The sequence below is a fragment of the Carex rostrata genome, chromosome 18 (assembly GCF_964058835.1).
Source record: "Carex rostrata chromosome 18, lpCarRost1.2, whole genome shotgun sequence".
NCBI lineage: Eukaryota > Viridiplantae > Streptophyta > Magnoliopsida > Poales > Cyperaceae > Carex > Carex rostrata.
In genome coordinates this window covers 8,123,314-8,135,512 of record NC_135935.1, presented here as the reverse complement: position 1 = coordinate 8,135,512, position 12,199 = coordinate 8,123,314, and the positions used below count along the sequence as shown (strand labels likewise).

Sequence of the window (12,199 nt, the reverse complement as noted above, 5' to 3'; positions counted from 1 at the left end):
TGTTGCATTGTATAATGATGCATTCTAACTAAATGATGACCGGGGGACGCTAGTTTTCCTATCTGTAACACAATGGTTACGACATTTTGACGATTTTATGTACCCTTATAGAGTTTTACCCGTTGCCAGTCCCCTATAACAGTTATAGCTCACATCTTACATAGTAGGCACCCTGTAGGTTTTGGCAGGACCAGTTAAATGTAATATCACATAAATCTTATTGTAAAGTTCAAATTAATTAAGCCCACCGGACTCACCAGAAGAATAATGGGAAAATTAGGCAATCAGATTTTCCACTTTCGTTTCTGATTTTAAGGTTACGCTGCCTTAAATTAATTAGGAACAGAGTATAAAAGTTTGCAGAGTTGCTCAATTTAAACCTATCTTTGTCAATTAGCAGAGTTCAACAGTTGGGCTTTGCCTTTTGTATTGGTTGGTACTAATACAAATTCATAAATACAAAATGCTACTGGTCATTCAGCATCATCGGGTGAGACAACCGCCAATTTAGACGTGCTCTTCCACTTTTATTGTGATACAGCACCTGCCAAAGATGCAAGGACTTGTTATTATACATACAGAACAAGATGAAAGTAACCCCCAACCCCACAAGCATATCCTTCTTTCGAGGTGGATCTACTTCGTAGGATGGCCTTGAGGATATATTTAATTTAAGCTCTAAAAAAAAAGATATTTTTGATGTTCAAGATGCCAAATCTCCAACCATCATAATAAGTTTATTTCTTTCAAGAAATTTGTAAACAAGACCATGCATATAGTGCTAAAATTCCACCTTTCTGCTATCCGCTGAAAGCAACATAATTGATGGAGAAACAAAAATCAAAATAACATACCAATAGCTAAACTTGCATGCAAGTATTTATTCTATACTGTCATATGGTTGTTGGGCTAATAACCAGCAATCAAGATTTGTGCGATCGAGCAATTAAAGAAAGCAATATATAACACCTTGTTCAAGACTAATAGTGATTCATAGTTCGATTAGCTGATTGTTTGATTGCCCGAAATCTTGATTGCATAAAGCAACTCGCTTTTCTCAAAGTTACGGTTTCCCCTCCAATATGCTTCACCAATGTATTGCCTTTATGTAAGGACCTAAAGACAAGGCCACAGGGCCTTGAGCAAATTTCCTTTTCTTTTCTTAATCAAAATACAGTTCCTCCATAGATTTGAATATACCTATTTCGACCTAATTGGATAAATTTCTTGCAAGGCCACTACCTATACCCCGCTATATGAATCCGTAACACAACTTTGATATTTTCTAAGAATCATTGAATGTTTGTTTTCCTAATCAGGTCACCTCCATTCCATAAAAGAAGAATCAAACAAAGGAGTCCTTCAATTCCCTTCGTCTCTTCCCTACCAACTCTCCATACCTCATCTTTATGGTCTCCCAACTCTTTCCATTCCCGCTTCTGAATCAGCTCCCACCTTTTCTCTCCTCTTTCCTACTTCTCAATTCACCTAGCTCATTGTCGATGGGGAAGAAGAGAATAGGTACAAGGTAATGCGAAAGCAGGAAGGAGAGAGACAAGTAGATAACATTTTTCACTATGTTTTTCTTTAATAAACATGGAATGACCTAACTATGACAAACACAAGTTTAACTGCCAGACAACCAAACACAAGTTAATGTGACCAATTCCAGGATATGGGACCAATGACCTTCCAAATTTCGTGCACAGATAACCCCAAAATTTCAGAATTCCAAAGGATGAAATTGAGATTCTTTTTCCTCAATTATGGAAGATAAAAGAGAGAAAGAAAGAACTAATTTCTACTGTACATGCAAATAAGTGTGTTTGTGTCTGTGCATGAGAAAGAGAGAGAGACTCACAATTTTCTGATCATCCCCTCCTGTGCACAAATATTCATCATTTAGGGCCACATCGACCTGCCATAAAAGAACAGAAGATTTAATAAATCCACAACTATCTAAGGCATAAAGCAAAAAGAAAAGGATGGTGTATTAGCCTTACTGTATTGACACTTCTTGTGTGACTGAGAGCACGTCTCACAAATGGTCGACCTAGGGTCACATCCCACATAGCCATGCTAAAGATTAAAAAGGAAAAAGAAGAAAGCCATATTAATTAACATTCAAAAAAGCTAGCACCATAGTTGACACACACTGTACCAGACCGGGGAGGTACAGAATCCCCCAACTGTGCCACTAACCTCCAATTTAACTTGTTTAATTGCTTGTTAATGTGAAAAATGAATTCAAATTATCATCAATTAACACAATCATACAACCCGGCTCAGTTGAGTTCCTATTTACCTCACCTCAGTATTGTATCAAATATCAAACAACAAAAAAAGCAACAATAAGATTATCTGTCAAACCAGCAGAATATGATTTGAATAATAACGGCAAAAAAGGAGGTTTTACCATAATTATTGCAAAAAAAAAAATAATAATAAGTTGCAGCCATACTTACCTGCCATCACTACTGACAGTAACTAAGACCGGTTCATTTTGCAACCACCTCGCATCATTTACACCATGGTCTCCAGAAGAATTTTTATCACTGTATTTAATTTCAATTCAGAAATCAAAATGCAAAAGGTTAAGATTTTTTTTTCAATTTTGCATGGGCTTATCTGCAGAAGTTTTTAGGATGCATGTCCTTCTACATTTATTACAGTGCCATGGGCACATTTGCAAAAGTTGTTTGAACATGTGGGCTTTCACATACATCTAGTGGCAAGGTGTAACTGAGAAGGCGTAAATCACACCAGCCCGTATTTCCTAATGGTAACTCAACACCCACTTCTTACTCTTCTTACGGAACGTATATTAAAATCTAATACTACAGTATTTTGACACTACTTTTGTGCATATAAAACCCTAAAGTTTACAAGGACATAGAGACTAAAAATTACCTGTGACTTAGGCAATGGAGAGGACGAAAGAAGCGCATGTCCTTGGAGGTATTTGTGGGGACAAATCGGGTGTCCCAAACAAGGGTGCTATTTGATGTACTGGAGGCACTAAAGTAAGTGCCACATCCACTGAAGGAAACACAAGTCACCTGTATACAAGTATAAAAGGGCAAATAAAGCATCTTTCGAGAGATCGAGCTCTCAGTTTTTACTTTAGATGCTTGAAACCTTGACAGTAACAATGAGTGTGAATCTGCTGCTATTGCTGAAGCCGATCACAGGACTTTTCTGGTCTAGACTGTCTGATCCAAAACAAAGGTGCCAGATCGACCAGCTGATGTCATTCAGGGGTGGATTTTTTTATGACATAGATCCTGTGCATTCGCTTTAGATCAGACCGCCCGAACCGGAAAAGCACGGTGTTGCGATCCGCTTCAGGAATAATAGCAGTAAAGGGGTAATAGTAATTAATATATACTGGTTTTCCGTGAACAACATTGTACTCCGAGTACAGATTCTCTGATTTGCCTTATGCTTTTGAAGAGAATTAACAAAATAAAAATCTCTACAAAAGACAAGGTTAAATTATTAAAATTTCAAAGGAAGAAGCATAACCTCAGAACCTGGTCCTACTGACAGATGATTAATGGGTGAACGAGTACGGACGTCAAACAAGTCTATAGTCCCATCACCAGAACCTACATTTAAAAAAAAAAATAGTTACTATCAAATACAAAAGAATTAAAAGGCTTCTCTTATCCGAAAAAGAAAAGAAAAAAAAACATTGAGAAAGGCTTGTGTCTTCTGATAGTATATGCGAATTCAAGACTGAAGAGTTGAGCTATTTTTACAGTATCAAAAAGATAAACAGACCTGTGATTACAGTGCGTCCAGATGGACTTACTTTCAGGGAGCTAACATACTGTAATTAAGAAACAAACAAAAAAAATGAAACAGTATAAAAATAATAAAATATTCATGTTTGGGTACCAAACCATACAAGGCAGTCATCTGTTAGAACTATGACCATCTCTATATCATTTCACAAATAAGTTTATCAATTGTTTAAACAGAGATACAAACTTCCAAACATAATGATTTAATAGGCAGTGCTAGTAAGCTGTAGCCAACACAGAGAGAGAATGGCTAAGCTCAAAACGTTTTTTCCTAGCCCCCGGAACAAACGACTCGGTTTTTTGATATTCAAAGTCCAAACAGTCGATCCAAACCGTTAGATGTTTAATCATATTAAAATGTGCTAGGAGACCAAATTTTACATTTTTTGGAAATTTTTTACTATTTATTAAGATGATTTGTAAATCGCTGTTTTTATTAAAATTCTGCACCATTGAAAAACAGCGATTTTCAAACCATCTTAATAAATAGTAAAAAAATTCCAAAAAATGTAAAATTTGGTCTCCAAGCACATTTTAATATAGATTGAACATCTAACGATTTGGATCAACTGTTTAGACTTTGAAAATCAGAAAACCGAATCGTTTGTTCTGGGGGCTAGAAAAAAACGTTTTGAGCTTAGCCATTCTCTCTCTCTCTATATATATAATATATAAACAATAAAATGAAGTACTATATGTGTCACTATAAATTTCACCATATTTGGTCCTCGTAAGATGTTTATTACTTTGTCGGTGAAGTCAATTTCTTTTGCAAACATCCCTTTGTACCAATTACATTGGAAAATAAATTGACAATAAGTACTTGAAATTCTGATATCTGACAGAATTTTCAATTAATAAATTAAAAACTAAAAAAGAATATAAAAGGCTCTTTAACATACAGAATCACTAGCTGAGAAGGAGAGACAGGATTGGGGGCAATCAACATCCCATAATTGCACTACTGACGAGGTACCATGCTCCTTGTCACTCCCGCAAATAAGGAGGTTCTCTTTGCAAAACTCCATCGTCAGTACTGATGGGCACACCATGTTTTGAGACCTTCAATTCAAAATAAAAAAAAATTAAAAAGTATCCCATTTTGTCTGGCCATGCCCGGTCAGCATAAGTCTGGCCTTTCTGCCATTTGTGCTTATCTATTAGGAAAAAAAACATAAAAAAAGAAGAATCATACTTGCAGAAATTTACTGGTACCAGCACATAACAATGGAAACAGTACAAAAGCTCACACTCTTAGCCAGCAACTACAGGTGCCACAATACTTGATCAAACTCAAAGATGCCAAAGGACTACTTGAGCTAATTCCTCTACCTACTTTCTAGTGTATATACAAGCATTTAACCAACTGATATATTGTCTGCTTTAACCATTCATTATTCTCAATGTAAGGTCCAACTGGCATCCAAGTGCAGAAAAATGTTTACATGTAATCTGCATAGAAAAATGTTTGAAATTAAGTTCAAATAATGTACCTCAAGTTTGAATTCAGGTCAGCTACTAGTTCACCTCTCAAAGCATTCCAAAGTAGAAGCTTTCCGTCTCCTTTAGCTCCGCTTGTTACAATGAGACCTGAAACAACTTGTCTGTTCACAAATTGTATATTTGAAAAGAGAAACTCTCCGCTGAGTACAAGGTCATTCCTCTCAGTGCTCTCTATTGATTTGGGCTATTTTCTAACAGTGTTGACTTTTAATATCAGTCATCTTGCTGAGGCCAGAGAACCATCAAGGTTTTTGGTACCAGTATGGATATAGTACGAGACCTGGTAGCATGGTAATGGCAACACACAAGTAAATGGACTAGAATTTTACTTACATGATTGCCACTTGTTAACAGCCATGGCATTAATTCTCTCAGTGTGGCCAGTACTGTTTTGGTCATCTCCCCCCAGTGTATAAAGACATGATCCAGTTATGCAATCCCATACCTACACAATTTAAAATGTACATAGATATTACATATAGACAAACATATGTTCATTATCAATTGAAAATAGGTTATTTTCAAGCCACCCAAATGAAAGTTTCATCTTAACCCCTCAGGGGAGAGAGAGAAAGAGAGGTAAACCTAAGACGATTATCAATTGGATTCCAGCCAGCCTATTGAAAGTTTCATCTTAGCACCTCAAAAGAAAATGAAAATGAAATATTTATCACAGATGACAAGCAAACTTGAAATTCTACCTTTACTAAATTCGAACTACAGGAGACTACGCTTGCACCTCTGACTGCAAAATCAACTGCCTGGATCTGCTATCATTAATTTGGATCACATAAGGAACCAATTTTGAACTTCCAACCAAAAATTTATTTTTAAAAACAATTATAATATTTTTCTAGAAATTCCAGTTAAATTATGAATCTGTGTGATGTTCAGGTTGATAATAGTGCAACAATAGATATACTTCATAAAAATAAAGAATCTCTATTACCATTAAAGGCATTTAAATTAGCAAAAAAATAATAATTACAAAGAAATCTTGACACAGACCAAAGAGGTGTGGCCTTTAAGTTGAAGTGCTCTTCCAGACCGAAGATTGTACAACAGTAACTCGTTCGGTCCCTATTGAGAAATGGATTAAACTAATTAAAAAGATATAAAGGAAATTGAAACATTTGTCTTATTTAGAACAGAAAAAAAAGAAAAGAAAAAGATAAGATAAGAGTAAATTCCTATAGAAGTTTTGCTTATGCTACATTAGTCCTTGTATCAGAAGAGTACCTGTATGAGGTACCGTAATCAATAGAGCAGAAGTCAAAGATATTACTACTAACCTTATTGGAGCCACAAACAATCTGAGGAAGACCCTCTGGATGAAACTTCACATGCAAAACCTTCTGGGGACTTTGCTGAACCAGATGAAAATTATTTTTTAACAGAACTAATGATATGTAATGAAAATATGTAGGCCGTATCAACTTCCATTACTATCTAACATAGATTATCAGCGCCATACATAAAGCTGATATATATATCAGTGACCAAATCAACAAAAATAAGTTTCACTAAAACAGTTTTATAATTCCAAATGAAACAGTTGGCACCAAATGATCAAGACCAACCACTCTCAACTAAATCAACACCGTAAAAGTATATGTTATTCAGAGTCCATTAAAGCAGGTTCAAATTAAAAGAAAAAAAGAAACCAAAAGAACAAGTAATAATATCAACCCTAGCAGTAGCACTAAAGGGGAAAATAGTATACCCTGTCGGTTGATTGGCCAGAAGATACATTAGAGGTATAAGCACACCATGTGGGAACCCATGACTTGTAGCACCTTCTTTTCAGATCTACTGTGGGTCCCTCGAACTGCCTTGAGAGAGAATTCCAACCTATTTTAATTTATTTACAAATTTAAAAAAAAAAAAGAACATCTAGTTATTAAATCATGCAATTACATAAATATCGTTGGGGGAAATGGTTGGTTGATATAGCAAGGCATCAATAATTCATATCTGAACCAGAAGACATCGGTCTCAAAAAATTTTAATTTTCCTGTGTATGCCACTTGAAACAAAACAAGATCACTCTTATTCGTATTTAGGGATTCATATTTAAATCATCATTTTGTTAGTCTCAAAGTGAGGTTGTGGCACCAGGACTCTGCATAGCTCATCACAATTTGAAATTTTCAACATGTCGTGTTTAAGAAACTTTCCTGAATTGTCAAATGACTCCCAAATGCATGAAATTTCAACAGGAAACTGATCTATATGCTTAACGGGATAAAATAAATAATCTGTGTTTGGAAACTTCTTGACTGGAATTGGAATCTGGATTTGAAAATACTGCCAAAATTGTCAAGTCAGTTGGCTGGGAAGTTGCATATCGTTCTATTTGTATGTAAGCAAAACATGTCCAATACTAAGGCAACTGGGAGCAAACTACGGGTAATATTTCAACTCTCTCTCTCTCTCCTCTACCACTGGTAGAGCAGCATTTAAAAAACAACCAAGATACTATTATACTAGTGATAGATGTGCACCTACCTCTATAGAACGAGACCCATGACTCCTGGCTCCTCCCAGCATACTGGTTGTGTAATGAGGAGGAGATACGCCAGCTGGCACCTCTCTCCTGTCCCTGGACAAAATGTACAATGCTCTTTCTTCTACCTTCCAGAGGCGACCTCTCTGATTCTGTCTCTCCTTTCCAAATACTAACGTACCTCCTCCTCTGAGTTTCGTCAGTATCTGAACTAGATGGCTGATCCAATTTTGGACCACCTGTTACAACATAATTAGCTGATTTAATTAGAGAAGTTTAAGAAGAGAGTGGTAATATTACAAATTCAAACAACAGAAGGCCAACAATTCAAAAGGAAACGAAAGCACGGGATGTACACTAATATAGTTATCCTGCCCACAGAGTTATATGACAATAATTTTGTATCACACATACCATTTTGTATAGTTATCAGATTATCGTTATTGTAATCATATATTATGTTATGGTTAATATAGCACACCATATAGAATAGTTTTATCCAGTTTACAGATGCAGGAGACTGCACAATGCATACTTATACCATATGGTACTGACTAACTGCAAACGCCTAAAACGGTATTGAATGCAAACCTTAATCAAATTCATTGAACTTAATATACCTGATGGAACTTCATTATAAGACCAGGCTGGTGTGACTATAACCGGATTCCTTTTCCTTTTAGGACCAATTTGCCCCTCCAACTGTGCCCTTGGCTCAACTGTTCCAGTTATACTCACTGTTGGTACTTTCTCCTCAGGCTTGGATTCAACTCTCGGCAAATCAGGCAGATGATGTTTCAAACTCGCATCAGAACCTTTTTTGTCAGTATGATGTGATGATGCGACATGCTGTTTTACCTCACTTGTTGATTTGTGCTTGGCCAGTATGCTAATTAGTTGATCATGAAGGTCTGTTAATCTGAAAAAAATAATAAAATAAAATATAGTTCATCAACCATCCAACATCATTTGTAATTTTAGTAAACTGTTACCAATCGCATCAGGGACCAGTACAGTGACAATATGTACTAGCCAAGTCCACTGTCCAATTGAATACTACATAAATCTAGAGTATACACTGACCAGGCCTGGTACAGACTGCATTGCAGTACCATACAATACTAATACAATAAACAGATAGTAGATTGGTGTTTACAAACTAATATAGTCAACAAGAGAGATTAAATTTTCATGGATAACAGAGCTCAGGCCACTTACAGTTCATATTTTATAAAAGCCTCTTTCTTTTTAGATAACAGAATCTTCTTCTCTTTAACACCAGCACCAGAAATGCTACCTTCAGATTTTGAAAAGAAATTACATATCTGAGATAAATAATTGGCACGGAAGAGCAAGCATTTCAATCAAGGCTGAAGTTTTAGAAGTTTAACCGGTACAGTCATAATATTTTAGGTCTTTCTGTTTGTACTCAGCAACAAAAAGATTAGTATATTAGTCAACTTTAACCTGACACAGAAAAGGCCAAAATTTAGCACTTTTTAAAATTTAAAGGAGATTAAACAAGATGATCATCTTACCTGAAATTGGTGCATCTCTTTTCTTAATCCTAGAAACGATCGAGATCCTCTGCTTGGAAACACCACCAATTGAGGGCTTGATAGAAGCCCTAGCCTCAGATAAATGCAGACTCTGTTGTTTTATGAGAAGAAAACAGGTATGTAAATGCTAATTTCAAATAAATCAAAATCTTCTTTACCAAATTTATCCATCGAAATATCATCAAGCACACATCATTATGACGAGTGACGAGCAATCAAAAAACCTTTATTTTTTCAAGCATACTTTTAAAAACCAATTGCAAGTCCTTGTTGGGTATCTAAAGGGAAAACTGCCAATCTACCACTGATATGTTACCTTACATCTCTTCATTATTGCCATTAATAGCCTCAGATAATTGCAGACTCTGTCGTCTTATGAGAAGAAAACAGTTATGTAAAGGCTTTTTACCAAATTGATCCAATATAATCCATCAAAATATCATCATGCATATATTATTCTGGCGCACAATTAAATAAATTTAATTTTTCAAGCGTACTTTTAAAAATCAATTGCATGTCCTTGTTGGGTACCTAAAGGGAAAACTACCACTAATATGTTACCTTACATCTCTCCATTATGCCATTAATAGAATCTCTGCACCCCTTATCATTATTGTAAAAATATGATTCAGATTGTGCATTGTTTCTTCGCAATCAAATAGTGTATCATGTAAATAATAATCATATCAAATCGTTAAGATTGCTGAAACTGATCTCAGAATGGATTAGACCAACTGATTACTACAAATGTTAAACATCATTCATTATAAAACCAACAATATACCACCCCCTTAATAACATTTCTATGTGGTACCAGCAAGATGAGTGCTATTTAAGCAAGAAAAATATATTCAAGTCCCACAATATGGCCAGCAACAATCTAACATGTCAAAAATGACCATGGCCAAAAGCAAATAATAGATCAATTGGGCTAAATGGTTCCTTGCATACAATTAAGCAAGTAATAATAACCAATATGTAATGATATCAACCATTATCCCTTTTAAATTCTTATTCTTTTGGGAGCTTGTCAAATGAATCCCTTAGTTTTAAGTAGTCTCAAGTTTCATAATGATGTTTATAGAGAAGTTAGACCAGTGTAAATAAAACTTAGACAGGAGTCTTTGAAACAGTTCCACAGCATACTGCATTGATTGCACATGCCAGGCATCAGAGCTATCCACCTCCAAGTATGCAGCAATGATCACATATGAAAAGAATACCTTTGGTATTTTCCCTCTCTTCTTCAACATCTTCAGGTGCATTCTCTGAGTGTAATGCACCAAGTGGTAGCGTGAATGCTTCTCTGACAACCGCTCTAGTATGCCGGGGTTGGCATCTAGCCAATCAGAAACTTCCTTCTGAGTCACCAAAGTATCCTTTTCCAGAGATTCAAGGAAATCATATGCCGGCCTCCACAGGTCAGTACGTTGAAAACGGTACGGGAACTCCGCTTGATCCTTTCCATTAGCCTGTGTTTTTGTCAAATTGTGAAAATGTGTTCATTACTGATAAATCAGAATAAACTTGCATATATAATGAGCACAGTTGATCGCCTTTACAAACAAAACCTTTCTCATAAAGGTTGCTAAATTTAATGAAAAGAAATCCATGAAATGCGTTAGAATTAACCTATACCACCAAAATCACACTTGGAACAGTATTGAATGTAAAGACGAACGCCATATTGAACATTTATAGGTATGTGAAACATATCTTTGAAGAATTAAAATAGAGAACTAAGAGATGGTAAAGATGAGATATGGTACCTTTTCGGGTGTGCGAGAGGAAGAAGGAAGTGAACTGCTAGAGTTAGGGTTAGGGTTTAAGAAGGGTGCGGGAAGGGGGAGGGGAGCGTCAGGAGGCAGGCTCCGTAAGGGAGGAATAGCTTCCGCCATTGTTGTACGGACTCAGCCTTTCCTCGCTCCGTCCCTCGCTCTCTCCCCCGGAAATCAGAGGGATCAATTGATGTGAATTCGCATCCTCTAAGATATCTCATTTTTTGCGTGACTTTTTGGTAAATCTCAACTGTTGCAATACGTTCTCGCGAATCTCAAAGCTCAAGTAATACTGGCCCCCTACGTCACCCCCGAATAGGCACCGGACACGTCGGTCACGTAAAATATGAGATATCTCAGAGGATAGCGCTCCAATTGATGTTGTCGTGTACGGTGTACCATTTTTTTTTTCTTTTTCTTTTTCTTCTGTAATCTTTTTGAACGGACATTGCATTAATAATTTTATTCTAATTTTAAGTCGTAAGTAAGTGTTAACTTTTATTTACAATTTTAGATATATGTAAATTTTATAATATTTTTTTAATAAAATTGGTTTTAAAATATTAATTTTTATTTGCTTGTCTGTTTCAAAAATTAATTTTTAAAATGTTTAAAAGTTTATTTCAATTTATAATTTAAAAACAATCTAAAGTAATTATATGAATCCAGTGTTTTTAAAATTGACTTTGAATTTTTTTATGAAGAAAAGTGGCATAAAAATGAACTTTAAATTAATTTTAATTACTTATATTCAATTTTTCAGTCTAGTTCGTAAGTTTTCTTGTAAATTTCAATTTATTCCGTTTTACTTACATATTACGATAATTGTCTAAATTAACTCACTCGCTGTTATTTTTTATTATTATTTTTGTTAAAATTTAACATTTTTTGTTTCCAGATTTGCAAACGTCTTCACCGATTCCTCTAGTCGTAGCATAGAGAAATAGATTGAAATAGAGGTTTAATTCAAACTGATAGCTACTATCGTGCTTTAAAAAAAAAAGGAGGCTTAATTGAGTGGAATTGTAGAAATGAGAGGAGTGAAAT

At 35.4% G+C, this 12,199-nt stretch overlaps 1 protein-coding gene across 3 annotated transcripts; it reads right to left on the bottom strand.

Annotated features, from left to right (window-relative positions):
- Window positions 1-179: 179 nt before the first annotated feature.
- On the bottom strand, window positions 180-11,348 carry LOC144569139 (ribonucleoside-diphosphate reductase subunit beta). Of its 3 annotated transcripts, none has more exons than XM_078319335.1 (20): window positions 11,144-11,348; window positions 10,598-10,846; window positions 9,354-9,465; window positions 9,034-9,112; window positions 8,436-8,734; window positions 7,818-8,054; window positions 7,033-7,160; window positions 6,602-6,676; window positions 6,318-6,389; window positions 6,011-6,079; window positions 5,643-5,754; window positions 5,300-5,396; window positions 4,709-4,868; window positions 3,784-3,832; window positions 3,526-3,608; window positions 2,911-3,059; window positions 2,466-2,555; window positions 2,004-2,079; window positions 1,862-1,918; window positions 180-544 (listed from the first exon to the last, which is right to left on the bottom strand). In XM_078319335.1, the coding sequence occupies exons 1-20, from the start codon at window positions 11,270-11,272 to the stop codon at window positions 467-469; spliced, it is 2,400 nt and encodes a 799-aa protein (XP_078175461.1). In that variant the 5' UTR covers window positions 11,273-11,348; the 3' UTR covers window positions 180-466. The 3 variants fall into 3 exon arrangements, with proteins under 3 accessions (XP_078175461.1, XP_078175462.1, XP_078175463.1); XM_078319336.1 differs by having other exon boundaries at window positions 6,011-6,076; XM_078319337.1 differs by lacking the exon at window positions 180-544 and adding an exon at window positions 1,349-1,488.
- Between the last annotated feature and the right edge of the window lie 851 nt (window positions 11,349-12,199).